This window comes from Panulirus ornatus, chromosome 14, assembly GCF_036320965.1.
Source record: "Panulirus ornatus isolate Po-2019 chromosome 14, ASM3632096v1, whole genome shotgun sequence".
In the NCBI taxonomy this organism is placed as follows: Eukaryota; Metazoa; Arthropoda; class Malacostraca; order Decapoda; family Palinuridae; genus Panulirus; species Panulirus ornatus.
In genome coordinates, this window is record NC_092237.1 from 59,493,278 (window position 1) to 59,510,893 (window position 17,616).

The following is a 17,616-nucleotide window of genomic DNA, read 5'->3' on the forward strand; positions in this document are numbered from 1 at the left end:
ATATTTTATCTTAACTCATCCCGAAATTGATGCTTAAAACATATAAGAAATTAACATAGAAAATATGAAAACCAAATGAGCCACCAAACGTTAATTACAAATTAGATAAAAATTAAATCTATTGAATTATCAATATTTTTGATATAATATGTACTTCAATAATTATATCTTTCTTATTCTTTTGGCCTTGAAAGTCTTCGTGAAATTGATGATCCTCAGTTGATTAACTCGCACCATCCTTTACGGCATCGCTGTGTCTTTAGAGGTACACATTTCCATCTCATTTCTGCGTAGTACCTCAGACACGAAACAAAATGCCAAAGAATAAGGGTAAGTGTTGCACTCAAGTTGTTAGATAGGTGAGTTTCTCAAGTTTTACAGAGATGAAATGAACGGCAAGATTACAGACTGCCAGGGAAACAAGGCAGCTGAAATGGAGTAACAGGAGGGGAAAACGCAGTTGACAACCAAGGTATTTTTTTTTTCCATTTTTAGTCGTGCGAATTAGATGTTTGTGGAAATAGGTCCAAAGCGCGTTTTAGAGCTTTATCGATTTGAGTAGGTATATCATTCGAGAAAGGAATTGGCTTTAGTAATCTTGAACACTCCGAGCTGTGAGAGTATAAAGGACCTTCGAAGCCTACGACAAAGATGGAAAGTGCAGTAAGGGCTGATGTGCTACTTTGGGGGTATGTTCTTTTGTCCTTTAGACCATATTCTGCTACCATAAGCTCACATGTGTGCATTATAGTTTGTAAAGTTGTCTGCTGGCTGAAACTGTTTCGTCGTTCAGTGGATTACATCGTTCTTTTGACCACACACCATTTTTGCCCTCATGTTAACTGGGACTGGACAGAGAATTAGATGCCCTCTGAGATTTTGAAGTATTAATCTTTGTTACTTTTATTTTTAAGAATGTGTAAGTGGTCAGGTTTAGTCCTGTTACCACATTAACCTGCATCATATACTTTTCTATAGAATATTTCGTCTTGCACTTGCAGAAGAGGTAGAGACCAAGCGGGACTATGAAAGCTTTTTTAGGGGGTAACACTGTTACTGTTATTTAACTGCTACAGGGTTATTTTATTGTTGCTGCCTGGTTTATTTTTCTTTATATCCTGTTTGAGACTGGATTGATCGACATTTCCCGTAGAAAGTTTTTGCAAATACCAAGTTTTATTCAGATTTCGATTCTGCTATGAGTAAAGATAACTTTTAAGGTACCTTTTTTAGTTTATGGACTTCTTTCTAGATAATTGAAATCAACAAAATATTCAGGAATGTGTTTTGCAATGTGTAGCTATGATATAGGATGTGGGATTTTAGGTGTGGCACTCTTAACTTCCATCATTTTGAAGTTTTCACAAGTAGGATGGGATTTGAAGTAGAGGAAAATTGTGGGGTAGAAACACTTTAGATGAAAGTATGGATGCCTAAAGTGTCGTGATGCCATTTTCTAATGTTGAGGATATTTGAGTGACCATCCTGCAGGCAGCTGACCAGAAACATTCACCTTGTCCATATATTTCCCCCACAGTATTAACTTGAGAAACCCTAAGCAGAAATCACTTAGTAAGAAAAATACTTAGTAAGAAATAGTAAGAAATATCCAGAATGATTCGTACATTTTTTTGTACTCTATGAAGATATGTAACTTACATATAGAAGACTTTCTGGTTGAATGTATATTGGAAAACCTGTATTAAGATCATATTTAATTTTCCCTAGGCCAACAGCAGTTTAAACGATCATATATTCAGGGGTTTCATTGGATTTTGATGTGTTAAAGCACCACAATTTTTCTTCCAGAACAACAAATATAACGGTTAGCACTGGCCCATATAAATCATGACGTTCTCCCTTGTTCTTTCAAGAAACACTTCATGACATCTGACCCCCCCTTGTGGACAGTTTCAACAATTGGAACCCTGTTTAGGATGAGCATAATTCTTGTGGTGTCATGCAACACCTTCGGGGGTAGAGTGCCATGGCTTTATGACAAATGCCTGGCACTTCACATGCAGGGAATCTATAGATAATCAGTTGGGTCAAACTAGGTGACTTTCCAGACTTTTGTGTCTTTAAAATTATTGACTATAGAGTTGAAGGGGATCTGTTTAAGGGCGAGAATGCCTTTAAGTAAAGGATGTAGGAGAACTTGCTTGGTATTTATTTTCGAAATGAGTGAGGATGGCCAGTAACAGCATTGTAACTCATGAATTAGCTCAGAATAGTGTGAAAAGAGAAACAAGACCTATTTGTGAAGGTAACCTCAATGCTATGTGGGAGAACATGACAATGGAACAATTACATTTTGTTAAAAGTCCTTAAAGAGTTCATGGTTTGCAATGTCACTTGACAGGTGCCTGAGGCACTAATGTGTATATTTGATGATTTCTAGATTTTATCATTTTTGTTTGTTTCTGAAATTTAATAAAAGACTTACTGAGAAGTCCCCTCAAATAAGGCTCACACTAAATTTGATATTCATTATTTTGGAGACTTTGTATTGAGAAACATACTGCACTCGATGATATATCTTTGGCTTGTTTAAATTCATCAAAACTGTTGAAGTTTTAAACTCATCAGAACTGTTGAAGTTTGAAACTCATCAGAACTGTTGACAATTTTTATTGACTTCATTAAAAGCTCTTATTATGCTTTGAACATTCATTCTTTTGGGTTTCCGTATTTTTGAAGTTCCCACTGATATACATGAAGGAGTGTCTGCAGTATTTTTTAGTTGTGGACTGACAACAGCTTTAAAGTGAGAAGGATAAGTTTAGAGTTGGTTCCATCATTATGAAGAAAGCAGTTCAGTACATTTCATTTTGAGTAACACCTTAGTAGGCCATACAGTTAAAGTTTGTCATGTAGATGCTGTTATTGGTGGCAGATAGTGATTGCATACAGGACTTAATTGATTATTATTACTAGTATTTTATTGGCATATTACTTGCAGGAAAGGGAGGGAAGAACAGAAGGCGTGGTAAGAATGAAAATGAGGCAGAGAAGCGAGAGTTGATCTTCAAAGAAGATGGACAGGAATATGCTCAAGTGAGTTCACTGAGCACATAGGTAGTGTATGGACCAGCATGTTGTTCAGCATTCTATCAGCTTTGATGGACATTGTATACCCCCATTATTCCAGGTTTGCAAGGTAGAGATACTGTGTAAGTATAGTTCTCCTTTGAATTGCACTTTTTGATTCAAAGGTCCGTTGTTGTTATTTTACGCTAAGGTTTGTTAATCTTTACTGTAATTGTTACTACCCTCAGATTTTCACCCTCAAATTTTCAGGTCACAAAAATGTTGGGAAATGGAAGATTGGAAGCTCTCTGTTTCAGCGATGGCATGAAGCGACTCTGTCACATTCGAGGAAAGCTCCGCAAAAAAGTAAGTCTGTTTCTTTTTCAGTACTAGAGATGGATGGAATTTGTAAAGAAAAAAGAAAGAAAAAAACTAGAGATCAGTAGCAAAACGGCTTTTCTGGTTATGACATCACCAGTGCACATTGAACAATATAAGCTCCTGCTAAGGCAATAGAGACCTGCGTATTCTTTCTTTCTCACCCCAGTGTGGACTTCTGGCATTCTGTCCCACACTAGACTCGCACAACTCATTCTTACCTTACCTTACTGAACTAAATTTGTGATTTCCCAAATGTTTATAGAATTTTGCATTAGATCCCCCAAACTTTAATTTGATGGAGTTTAAAGGGTCTGTTAGTTGCTGAATTCTGATGTTCTGAAAGCTGTTAGAATTTGGGTTCTTTGTAGTGAAATCCACTTTAGATTCTTGGAATATATTAAAAAGGTATGAAACAAAAGATGTATGTGAACCTTGCAAGAACGATAGAGAGACTTTTGTACTGTGATTGGATGGGCCATTCTTTGTCTGTATCCTGGCACCACCTTGCTAATGCAGAGGTAGTGATGCTGTTTGCTTTGGGTTAGGGTAGTGCCGTTAATGGATGAAGGCAAGCAAGTATGAGTATGTATATGTGTGTATATATACTAACGCAGGAAATGACAAACATGTATGAAATAGAAATATATATTTATATGTGTATATGAGTGGATGGGCTATTCTTCATCTGTTTCCTGGTGCTACCTTGATGACTTGGGAAATTCTTTGTCTGTTTCCTGACACTACCTTGCTAATGTTAGAAACTGATTAAGTATAATGAATTAATGATATTGTTGAACAAGAAAGCCTATGAAGAGTGTGAACACTGACACCTCTGAAGGACTATAAAAAATGGCAAAATTCTGTGAACTATACAGGTCTCCAGTTTGTTTAGTAGCAGGTGACTGAGTTTGGTAAAGTGTGTGAAAGAAGAAAGTTAAGAGTAAATGTGAATAAGAGCAAGGTTATTAGGTACAGTGGGGTTGGGGGTCAAGTCAATTGGGAGGTGAGTTTGAATGGAGAAAAACTGGAGGAAGTGAAGTGTTTTAGATATCTGGGAGTGGATCTGGCAGCGGATGGAACCATGGAAGCGGAAGTGGATCATAGGGTGGGGGAGGGGCGAAAATTCTGGGAGCCTTGAAGAATGTGTGGAAGTCGAGAACATTATCTCGGAAAGCAAAAATGGGTATGTTTGAAGGAATAGTGGTTCCAACAATGTTGTATGGTTGCGAGGCGTGGGCTATGGATAGAGTGGTGCGCAGGAGGATGGTTGTGCTGGAAATGAGATGTTTGAGGACAATGTGTGGTGTGAGGTGGTTTGATCGAGTAAGTAACGTAAGGGTAAGAGAGATGTGTGGAAATAAAAAGAGCGTGGTTGAGAGAGCAGAAGAGGGTGTTTTGAAATGGTTTGGGCACATGGAGAGAATGAGTGAGGAAAGATTGACCAAGAGGATATATGTGTCAGAGGTGGAGGGAACGAGGAGAAGAGGGAGACCAAATTGGAGGTGGAAGGATGGAGTGAAGAAGATTTTGTGTGATCGGGGCCTGAACATGCAGGAGGGTGAAAGGAGGGCAAGGAATAGAGTGAATTGGAGTGATGTGGTATACCGGGGTTGACGTGCTGTCGGTGGATTGAATCAGGGCATGTGAAGCGTCTGGGGTAAACCATGGAAAGCTGTGTAGGTATGTATATTTGCGTGTGTGGACGTATGTATATACATGTGTATGGGGGTGGGTTGGGCCATTTATTTCGTCTGTTTCCTTGCGCTACCTCGCAAACGCGGGAGACAGCGACAAAGCAAAAAAGAAAAAAAAAAATGACTAACAATTGGTACATGAAGATATCAAACTCAACATGTCTTGAGCTTTAGTCAGTAGTTGCTTTTGTTTGTGAGTCCAGTTTTAGATTGTCTTTTTTTTTTTATCCCATTATTTACTACCAAAGGATGAATATAACAATATCATTTCAGGTATGGATCAACCAGGGAGACATCATTCTTCTCGGATTACGTGACTACCAAGACAAAAAAGCTGATGTGATCCTCAAATACAATGCTGATGAGGCCCGAAATTTGAAATCCTATGGCGAGATCCCAGAATCAGGTATCATATCATAATCCAGTATCATATTTGTTAATGTAGAAATGATAGCCAATCCTGCATGTTCATCCTTGGCTGTTTTTCTTTTATTTAAATTTTCTTGTCTTATTACAAGTTTCTTTGTTTATCCTCGACATTGAATTGTAGGTAAACAGGAAGCTAATGTAGTTCTCTAATTTTACAGGTTTGACTTTTATATACTTACTTGTTTGAATTTCATGTCTCGCTGTTTATAGCACCTTGAAATTCATTCTTCATGAGTAATGATATCATTTCCATGTAATGGGTTTGAAATTCATGTCTCACTGTCTATAGCACCTTGAAATTCTTTCTCTCTGTGACTAATGGTGTCATGTCCATGTAATGAGATATATTAGTAACAAGGTGTCTGTTTTTCCTCTTTGAGGGCCTAGGGGATTTTATGTAATGGCTCTTGATATTTAGAAAGCATATTGTGGTCAGAAATCTTGTTATTACATATCCTTTACATGTTATCCCCCTGCCCTTCCTGTTCATGTAAGGTAATTCCATTTTAGTTCTGATCAGTTCATTGCTGTAATTGGCCTTTCTGTCCCAAATTTTTTTTATCAAGGTTTGTTTTATATATTGTGCTTGGCACTCATTTCTTTGCAGCAGTGCTTCACCCTTCCCACCCAAACCACCTCGTCACCAACTACTAAAATATACTTACCCTTGCTTCATATTTCATCAAGGTATACTTACAAATCATCACACTTTTTCAGCTGTGGCCCAACCCACTGGAAATGGGACCTTGGGGTTATCCTGTCTAAATAGTAAAATTGATTATCTTTCACATGAAATGAGTACTTTTAATGTGTATATTTAGGCTTATTCATTCATGAACTACCATCATTATGATTATGTAACATATTTATAATGTGAATAAGAGCAAGGTTATTAGGAACAGAAGGGTTGAGGGTCAAGTCAATTGGGAGGTGAGTTTGAATGGAGAAAAACTGGAGGAAGTAAAGTGTTTTAGATATCTGGGAGTGGATCTGGCAGCGGATAGAACCATGGAAGCGGAAGTGGATCATAGGGTGGGGGAGGGGGCGAAAATTCTGGGAGCCTTGAAGAATGTATGGAAGTCGAGAACATTATCTTGGAAAGCAAAAATGAGTATGTTTGAAGGAATAGTGGTTCCAACAATGTTGTATGGTTGCGAGGCGTGGGCTATGGATAGAGTTGTGCGCAGGAGGATGGATGTGCTGGAAATGAGATGTTTGAGGACAATGTGTGGTGTGAGGTGGTTTGATCGAGTAAGTAACGTAAGGGTAAGAGAGATGTGTGGAAATAAAAAGAGCGTGGTTGAGAGAGCAGAAGAGGGTGTTTTGAAATGGTTTGGGCACATGGAGAGAATGAGTGAGGAAAGATTGACCAAGAGGATATATATGTCGGAGGTGGAGGGAACGAGGAGAAGTGGGAGACCAAATTGGAGGTGGAAAGATGGAGTGAAAAAGATTTTGTGTGATCGGGGCCTGAACATGCAGGAGGGTGAAAGGAGGGCAAGGAATAGAGTGAATTGGATCAATGTGGTTTACCGGGGTTGACGTGCTGTCAGTGGATTGAATCAGGGCATGTGAAGCGTCTGGGGTAAACCATGGAAAGCTGTGTAGGTATGTATATTTGCGTGTGTGGACGTATGTATATACAGGTGTATGGGGGTGGGTTGGGCCATTTCTTTCGTCTATTTCCTTGCGCTACCTCGCAAACGCGGGAGACAGCGACAAAGCAAAAATATATATATATATGTATATATATATATATATATATATATATATATATATATATATATATATATATATTATTATTATTTTTTTTATTATACTTTGTCGCTGTCTCCCGCGTTTGCGAGGTAGCGCAAGGAAACAGACGAAAGAAATGGCCCAACCCCCCAACCCCCCCCCATACACATGTATATACATACGTCCACACACGCAAATATACATCTTTCCACCTCCAATTTGGTCTCCCTCTTCTCCTTGCTCCCTCCACCTCCGACACATATATCCTCTTGGTCAATCTTTCCTCACTCATCCTCTCCATGTGCCCAAACCACTTCAAAACACCCTCTTCTGCTCTCTCAACCACGCTCTTTTTATTTCCACACATCTCTCTTACCCTTACGTTACTCACTCGATCAAACCACCTCACACCACACATTGTCCTCAAACATCTCATTTCCAGCACATCCATCCTCCTGCGCACAACTCTATCCATAGCCCACGCCTCGCAACCATACAACATTGTTGGAACCACTATTCCTTCAAACATACCCATTTTTGCTTTCCGAGATAATGTTCTCGACTTCCACACATTCTTCAAGGCCCCCAGAATTTTCGCCCCCTCCCCCACCCTATGATTCACTTCCGCTTCCATGGTTCCATCCGCTGCCAGATCCACTCCCAGATATCTAAAACACTTCACTTCCTCCAGTTTTTCTCCATTCAAACTCACCTCCCAATTGACTTGTCCCTCAACCCTACTGTACCTAATAACCTTGCTCTTATTCACATTTACTCTTAACTTTCTTCTTCCACACACTTTACCAAACTCAGTCACCAGCTTCTGCAGTTTCTCACATGAATCAGCCACCAGCGCTGTATCATCAGCGAACAACAACTGACTCACTTCCCAAGCTCTCTCATCCCCAACAGACTTCATACTTGCCCCTCTTTCCAAAACTCTTGCATTTACCTCCCTAACAACCCCATCCATAAACAAATTAAACAACCATGGAGACATCACACACCCCTGCCGCAAACCTACATTCACTGAGAACCAATCACTTTCCTCTCTTCCTACACGTACACATGCCTTACATCCTCGATAAAAACTTTTCACTGCTTCTAACAACTTTCCTCCCACACCATATATTCTTAATACCTTCCACAAAGCATCTCTATCAACTCTATCATATGCCTTCTCCAGATCCATAAATGCTACATACAAATCCATTTGCTTTTCTAAGTATTTCTCACATACATTCTTCAAAGCAACACCTGATCCACACATCCTCTACCACTTCTGAAACCACACTGCTCTTCCCCAATCTGATGCTCTGTACATGCCTTCACCCTCTCAATCAATACCCTCCCATATAATTTACCAGGAATACTCAACAAACTTATACCTCTGTAATTTGAGCACTCACTCTTATCCCCTTTGCCTTTGTACAATGGCACTATGCACGCATTCCGCCAATCCTCAGGCACCTCACCATGAGTCATGTTTCCTTTCGTCTGTTTCCTTTTGCTACCTCACTGACGTGGGAGACAGCGACAAAGTATAATAAATTAATAAATATTTGTAAAATGTATTGGCATTTCTTTCAGATATTCAGAGATAATCTGGAAACCTTCAGTCTTTTGATTTCTTTAGCCTAAAAGTTCTAATGATTAGCTAGCAATTGAAAAAAAAAGACATGATTGAATTAACTGTAATTTCCTGTCAACACTTAATGAGAGTAATAATCATTTTGTTTTTCTTCCAACAGTTAAGGTGAATGAAAATGCTACCTTTGTAGAGGATGGCATGGATGATGATATCGAGTTTGATGACTATTCCGAGGAAGAGGAGGATGTTGTAGCTGATATTGATGCGGTAAGTGTTGTTTTGTGTGATAGAACGTGCTTTGATGGATGAAGAAGTTGTTCCCACGGCAATAATTCAGTGCTTTAATGGTATAAACATTTTGTCAAGAATTGATGGAAAGATTTAATGAAATTAAGTGAAGATCACTTGATTTAAGGAAGACTTATGTATTCCAGTTATTTTTTAATTAAGACTGTAAAACTTAAGACTAAAACTACCATTTTGTTTCAGATATGAAGGTGCTGGGAGCCTTACAGTATGTATCTTTTAGGTACAGTTGTGAGAAGTGTCATTTAAGATTGATGCTAATTTTGTTCATGTTAGGCTAATAGTTATTGTGGGATTTTACATATTTATTATATCCAGATCCCTATATAAGATAGTTGCCAATTACCTAAAAAGTAGAGGAATATATTGCTATTATTAGAGATTTTATTGATAGTGAAATAAGAATGCCCCCTCCTGTTTGATTTTCTTTGCTAATTTTATTCATTTTTGTACAGTAATCTCGCCATGCTATAAATTGAACAATAAATTTCGGTGTTTAATTTGCACTTCAGTTGAGATCCACAAACAACATTTTTTCCAGTGATAAAGGTATTGTTTAAAAGTAAGGTCAATATTTATTAGATTATCTTTCACTTAGTCCAAAAAAATGTTTTGCATTGTCACCACAGAAAGTTAAAGCTTTTAATTGTATTTTATATAAAGCCTAATATCTAGTGTATCGTTTAAATGTCCTTACTAGAAACTAATACCTTAGGTTTTATGCATATTAGCTTCCTTTGGGGATGTTTTATAATGGAGTGTTGAAACTGCTTCAAAGAATTTTAATGTTTCATGCAAATAACTTTTCTTTTTCTAGTAAGATCAGAAAAGTATCTTGAAGACTTGTAATCATACATTCCATCTATGTGTTTAAGGTGTTTGTTGATGCTTAAAACCTCTCAGGTTTGTTTATAGATGATAACCTCTCTGATGGAAATAATCAACAGGAAGGTTAATGAGATAGGTTGATTTGTCTCGGTTACCTTTGAAAGCCAGTGTATGGGTAAGAGATTATACTGCTTAAGCCTAATGATGAGCTGGAGTCTTGATGGGTATAACTGTGCCAGTCATCATTTTTGGTCAAGATGTAAAATCAAATGAAGTAATAGCCAAAACATTTGCAGTCATTTGCATGCTCTCTTCTGGATACACTTTTTTTCATTTATCAGTGTACAACAAATACTAGTTGCATGTATTCACCAGTTGTTAACAGTGGACATAAAGTGTACATACAGAAGGATCCTGTTTTGACCCCAGTCATGACTAGGTATTGCTAACTTGTGTACTATACCCTTCTTTATCAAGTGAAATCATCTTTGAAGAGTTGCAGGCACAAGTGGTAAAAAGAAGTAAATATATGTTAGGTTTCTGCTACTTTTGTGTGGGAGGAAGAAACACTGTGTTAATTGTAATATTTCTGCTACTTTCGTGTGGGAGGAAGAAACACTGTTAATTTTAATACTGTCCTTGTACAATACAGTGGATTAGTGTAGTATTTCATTATTAATGAATTGCTTTTTCATTGTTACTAATCAAAAGCTGGATTAGCTGGTTTGGGACCGAGGCATATATGGATGATTTCTTGACCATATACTAACTCCCAAATTCAATGTGCATGTTAACCTTTGTTTTTTATTGCTAGTCAGTAAAATATTTTTGCATAACTACCATTCCTAATCATGTGTGGCACATGACTGATTGGCAGAGTCCTTATTGTGCTCACTGTTCATTCAGAATTTTCCCACCAGAATCTTGTTTTTTGTCAGCTGAGATGGCATAAACTTCAGAATACCTTAATGAAGGCCATTGTATCTTGAGGAACCAATTGTTTCTTTACCTACTAAAGGCATATGTAAATACCAGATGTTACCAACAGCCTCAACAAGTGTGCAGAAACATTCACAAAGCCTAGTTACATAGAGAAAAGTGTGGGGTGAGGACACTGCACACTCCCCATTTGGGCCTATCCTGCTAAACAGTGTAAATGAATGACTTTAGTTGGGTTCTGATGATGATGACAGCCCACTGCATATTTGGACTTATGTTGAGGAATGATTTGTGATCTATCATTAAAGGAAACCTCAATCTCAAGCAGAGCAGAGGAAAATGAAAGTGGGTCATCAAGTACACTGTTGATGTAAATGGATATGTTTTGTCAAAATTTAAATGCCCGTGTCATGCCAAGATTAAAGATGTCAGAGAGAGACAGTATGCTAGTAAGTGTCTGATTGAGAGGGGTGACAAATTGTGCACTGAAATGATTTGGGGATTTAGAGGGTATGAGTGAAGAGAAACCGACGGAAAGCATATTTGCATCCCAAGCAGGGAGATGGGGAGGGGAAACTGAGGAGAAAAAAGGAGATTGGAGTAAAGGGGGCTTAGGGGTATTTGGGCCTGAACATTTATGAGGATGAGAGGTATGTGTTGGATTAAAAGGATTAGTGATGTGATATAAGGTAGAGACATGCTGTTAATAGCTGAACCGATGCATAGAAAGAAGTTAAAACTCAAAAAAGAAGTAGTCATTGAGGCTTGATGGCTCCACTATATTTTTTTTTTTTTTTTTTTTTTCAAACTATTCGCCATTTCCTGCGTTAGCGAGGTAGCGTTAAGAACAGAGGACTGGGCCTTGGAGGGAATATCCTCACCTGGCCCCCTTCTCTATTCCTTGTTTTGGAAAATTAAAAAAAAAAAAACGAGAGGGGAAGATTTCCAGCCCCCCGCTCCCTCCCCTTTTAGTCGCCTTCTACGACATGCAGGGAATACGTGGGAAGTATTCTTTCTCCCCTATCCCCAAAATTAGAAATCTGTCTGATATGCTGAGAAATATGGTTTGCATACTCCTTTTCCCAGTAGAATTTACATGTAAAGGTTAATATAGCTTATCAGATGTATAAGTTATTCCCTGTTGTATATTAATATATTCCCATTAATCTGTTCTTTCTTCTCAATATAGGTTATCTAACTTTTGGGGGAAACGAATTTTTCTTGGGTATTATCAGTTAACACTTTGACTGCTGCTGTTTAGGGTGATTATGCACCCCAGGTGTGGTACCCATCAATTAAGATTTTTTTTCAAACCATTTGGAATTTTTTAAATAAATATGTATATATCACTTGTGGGTGGCTAGAAGCCCTACCTTCTTGTATCACTTTCCAAAAGAAAGAACAGAGCAAGGAGCCAAGTGAGGAATTTTACGTCTAAAGCTGTCACCTGTTCGTGATACTCCCTTGCTCGTGTGGGAAATGGTGAACATATATGTATGAAAAATGTGTATATCAATAAAGTAAAATAGTTACTTATGTGAGCTTATTAGGTGAATAAATGTCCAGGCTGCAATTCTGCCACTCATATGAAGTATCTTTGTCATAATGCATACATATGGTGCAATCATGCTGTGATTTCCATTGATATTATATAAATTCATTTTCTTTGCACCTTAGACAGAGCAGAAATTATGTGCTATTTTCTTCGTTGTTTTTATGACTACTGACTAGCCAAGTTGAAAAAAAAAGGCCAAAAGATGTAGAACATTGTTCAAGTTGCTAGTAACTGTTTCCAGATTGTTCTGCTATCACCCAGTATTTTGAAATGCCTCAGATTGTATAGGGCACACTTTTAGTCAGTTACCTGATGCCTCCTAACTGTAGACAGCACAGCTGTCAGCAGGTTTATAGTTTAGGAAGGCAAGGCACTTATGTCATAATTTTATCAGCCAGTTACATGTAAATGCATTTACAGAATAATTCAAGGTATGGATTGGACCATGTACATTGTCTAAGTAATTCATTTCTCATTTGAATTCTGTCCTTCTTTTAGTGTATAATTGATTGATGTAACAAGATGTGGGACACAGAATTACAGCAAGTAATGAAATGTATGAGAGCTAGAGAATGGATGAGTGAATTTAGTCTTTCTTTCTTTTCCTAGTGTTACCTCTCTAACACAGGATATAGCCATCAGGTATGAAAAAAATGTATGTGGTCCATGCTGATACTTGACTGTTGCTATGTAACCCTTACTACAACACAGTTGTTTAACTTGTGAAATCATTGATGAGCTTGGGCAATGATTTGAAAGGAAGGATAATAAACATACCATTACACATGGCTCAGTATGATACTGCATGAAGTTGTACATACATTTATGAAAGTACTCGGAACATTACTGAAGAAAAAGGAAATAGCAAGACTTGATTTAGATATATTCACATTACAGTAGAGATGCTCTGTGGAAGGTATTAAGAATACATGGTGTGGGAGGCAAGTTGTTAGAAGCAGTGAAAAGTTTTTATCGAGGATGTAAGGCATGTGTACGTGTAGGAAGAGAGGAAAGTGATTGATTCTCATCTCCATGGTTGTTTAATTTGTTTATGGATGGGGTTGTTAGGGAGGTGAATGCAAGAGTTTTGGAAAGAGGAGCTAGTATGTAGTCTGTTGTGGATGAGAGAGCTTGGGAAGTGAGTCAGTTGTTGTTCGCTGATGATACAGCGCTGATGGCTGATTCATGTGAGAAACGACAGAAGCTGGTGACTGAGTTTGGTAAAGTGTGTGAAAGAAGAAAGCTGAGAGTAAATGTGAATAAGAGCAAGGTTATTAGGTACAGTAGGGTTGAGGGTCAAGTCACCTGGGAGGTAAGTTTTAATGGAGAAAAACTGGAGGAAGTGAAGTGTTTTAGATGTCTGGGAGTGGATTTGGTAGCGGATGGAACCATGGAAGCAGAAGTGAATCATAGGATGGGGAAGGGGGCGAAAGTTCTGGGAGTGTTGAAGAATATGTGGAAGTTGAGAACATTATATCGGAAAGCAAAAATGGGTATGTTTCAAGGAATATTGGTTCCAACAATGTTATATGGTTGCGAGGCATGGGCTATAGATAGAGTTGTGGGGAGGAGGGTGGATGTGCTGGAAATGAGATGTTTGAGGACAATATGTTGTGTGAGGTGGTTTGACCGAGTAAGTAATAATAGGATAAGAGAGATGTGTGGTAATAAAAAGAGTGTGGTTGAGAGAGCAGAAGAGGGTGTTTTGAAATGGTTTGGTCACATGGAGGGAATGAATGAGGAAATATTGACCAAGAGGATATATGTGTCAGAGGTGGAGGGAACGAGAAGAAGTGGGAGACCAAATTGGAGGTGAAAAGATTTAGAGTGATCGGGGCCTGAACATGCAGGAGGGTGAAAGGCATGCAAGGAATACAGTGAATTGGAACAATGTGGTGTACTGGGGTCGACATGCTGTCAGTGGATTGAACCAGGGCATGTGAAGCGTCTGGGGCAAACCATGGAAAGTTCTATGGAGCCTGGATGTGGAAAGGGAGCTGTGGTTTTGGTGCATTATTACATGACAGCTAGAGACTGAGTGTGAAAGAATGTGGCCCTTTTTGTTTGTCTTTTCCTAGCACTACCTCATGCAAAATGAGGGGGAAAGGGGGGTTGGGGTTTATTTCATGTGTGGCAGGGGGTAGCGAGGGGAAAATGAATAAAGGCAGACTATAATAATGTACGTGTGTATATAGGAATATATCTTTTGTGTATATATATTATACATTGAGATGTATAAGTTTTAAATTTTTGGGCGTGTGTGGACGTGTAATGTATATCCCTGTATTTTGGTGGGTTTGGGCCATTTTTTCGCCTTTTTCTTTGCGCTCCCCCTTTCGTTTAACCCCCGGGAGACGCGACAAAGCAAAATAAATAAAATAAATACCCCCTGGGGATAGGGGAGAAAGAATATTTCCCCGTATTCCCTGGGGTTCCGAAAAAGGGAAGGGGGGGGCAAAATTTTTCCCCCCCAAACAAGGTTTAGCGGGAGGGGGGTGGGTTGGAGGGAAACCCCCTCCCCTTTCTCAACCAAATTTTTTTCTTTTCCCCTTTTTTTTTCCCCCCTTTTTTTTTTTTTTTCCCAAAAAGGGGGAAACAGAGAAGTGGCCCAGGGGGAGGATATTCCCTCAAGGGCCCAGTCCTCTTTTCCCTCAATGCAAACCTTCCGCTAATGGGGGAAATGGCGAATAGAAAGGAAAAAGAAGAAATACAGTAAAAAAAAATTAATTCCCCAGTATTTTTCTTTAGAAAATATTAAATTTTTAAAATTATTAGGTCCACAGAATCTTGAACCCTTCATTGACTGGAAATAAAATTCTGGTTTGCTTTACTAGTTTTGCTTCTTTCGGGACACAATTTGGAGATTTATATTCTTTTTTCCCCTATCTTTTTCTTTTGATAGAAGTCCTCCATTTATTAAGGGGTAAGTTGGTGTGTACTCAGTGAAACCCTGTAAACGGGCTTTTGGGACCCCTGAGGAGGGAGCGACTTAAAATGCCCCAAAAATTACCCGTATTATTCTACCAGGTTGAAAATAAGGTGCTAGGGTATATGTATGAAAAATGTGTATATCAATAAAGTAAAATAGTTACTTATGTGAGCTTATTAGGTGAATAAATGTCCAGGCTGCAATTCTGCCACTCATATGAAGTATCTTTGTCATAATGCATACATATGGTGCAATCATGCTGTGATTTCCATTGATATTATATAAATTCATTTTCTTTGCACCTTAGACAGAGCAGAAATTATGTGCTATTTTCTTCGTTGTTTTTATGACTACTGACTAGCCAAGTTGAAAAAAAAAGGCCAAAAGATGTAGAACATTGTTCAAGTTGCTAGTAACTGTTTCCAGATTGTTCTGCTATCACCCAGTATTTTGAAATGCCTCAGATTGTATAGGGCACACTTTTAGTCAGTTACCTGATGCCTCCTAACTGTAGACAGCACAGCTGTCAGCAGGTTTATAGTTTAGGAAGGCAAGGCACTTATGTCATAATTTTATCAGCCAGTTACATGTAAATGCATTTACAGAATAATTCAAGGTATGGATTGGACCATGTACATTGTCTAAGTAATTCATTTCTCATTTGAATTCTGTCCTTCTTTTAGTGTATAATTGATTGATGTAACAAGATGTGGGACACAGAATTACAGCAAGTAATGAAATGTATGAGAGCTAGAGAATGGATGAGTGAATTTAGTCTTTCTTTCTTTTCCTAGTGTTACCTCTCTAACACAGGATATAGCCATCAGGTATGAAAAAAATGTATGTGGTCCATGCTGATACTTGACTGTTGCTATGTAACCCTTACTACAACACAGTTGTTTAACTTGTGAAATCATTGATGAGCTTGGGCAATGATTTGAAAGGAAGGATAATAAACATACCATTACACATGGCTCAGTATGATACTGCATGAAGTTGTACATACATTTATGAAAGTACTCGGAACATTACTGAAGAAAAAGGAAATAGCAAGACTTGATTTAGATATATTCACATTACAGTAGAGATGCTCTGTGGAAGGTATTAAGAATACATGGTGTGGGAGGCAAGTTGTTAGAAGCAGTGAAAAGTTTTTATCGAGGATGTAAGGCATGTGTACGTGTAGGAAGAGAGGAAAGTGATTGATTCTCATCTCCATGGTTGTTTAATTTGTTTATGGATGGGGTTGTTAGGGAGGTGAATGCAAGAGTTTTGGAAAGAGGAGCTAGTATGTAGTCTGTTGTGGATGAGAGAGCTTGGGAAGTGAGTCAGTTGTTGTTCGCTGATGATACAGCGCTGATGGCTGATTCATGTGAGAAACGACAGAAGCTGGTGACTGAGTTTGGTAAAGTGTGTGAAAGAAGAAAGCTGAGAGTAAATGTGAATAAGAGCAAGGTTATTAGGTACAGTAGGGTTGAGGGACAAGTCACCTGGGAGGTAAGTTTTAATGGAGAAAAACTGGAGGAAGTGAAGTGTTTTAGATGTCTGGGAGTGGATTTGGTAGCGGATGGAACCATGGAAGCAGAAGTGAATCATAGGATGGGGAAGGGGGCGAAAGTTCTGGGAGTGTTGAAGAATATGTGGAAGTTGAGAACATTATATCGGAAAGCAAAAATGGGTATGTTTCAAGGAATATTGGTTCCAACAATGTTATATGGTTGCGAGGCGTGGGCTATAGATAGAGTTGTGGGGAGGAGGGTGGATGTGCTGGAAATGAGATGTTTGAGGACAATATGTTGTGTGAGGTGGTTTGACCGAGTAAGTAATAATAGGATAAGAGAGATGTGTGGTAATAAAAAGAGTGTGGTTGAGAGAGCAGAAGAGGGTGTTTTGAAATGGTTTGGTCACATGGAGGGAATGAATGAGGAAATATTGACCAAGAGGATATATGTGTCAGAGGTGGAGGGAACGAGAAGAAGTGGGAGACCAAATTGGAGGTGAAAAGATTTAGAGTGATCGGGGCCTGAACATGCAGGAGGGTGAAAGGCATGCAAGGAATACAGTGAATTGGAACAATGTGGTGTACTGGGGTCGACATGCTGTCAGTGGATTGAACCAGGGCATGTGAAGCGTCTGGGGTAAACCATGGAAAGTTCTATGGAGCCTGGATGTGGAAAGGGAGCTGTGGTTTTGGTGC

General features: G+C 38.6%; 1 protein-coding gene across 1 annotated transcript; it reads left to right on the plus strand.

The window, feature by feature from the left end:
• The first annotated feature begins 195 nt into the window (after window positions 1–195).
• On the plus strand, window positions 196–9,843 carry eIF1A (eukaryotic translation initiation factor 1A). Its single transcript, XM_071670044.1, has 6 exons — window positions 196–330; window positions 2,963–3,057; window positions 3,301–3,396; window positions 5,379–5,511; window positions 9,023–9,129; window positions 9,352–9,843. Exons 1-6 carry the CDS (start codon window positions 315–317, stop codon window positions 9,355–9,357), a joined length of 453 nt encoding a protein of 150 aa, XP_071526145.1. The 5' UTR covers window positions 196–314; the 3' UTR covers window positions 9,358–9,843.
• Window positions 9,844–17,616: the final 7,773 nt, after the last annotated feature.

Coding starts and splice junctions, on each gene's coding strand:
- eIF1A (XM_071670044.1), top strand. Junction 3,058..3,300: donor ATGGACAGGAATATGCTCAA/GTGAGTTCACTG, acceptor TCAAATTTTCAG/GTCACAAAAATGTTGGGAAA. Junction 5,512..9,022: donor TGGCGAGATCCCAGAATCAG/GTATCATATCAT, acceptor TTCTTCCAACAG/TTAAGGTGAATGAAAATGCT.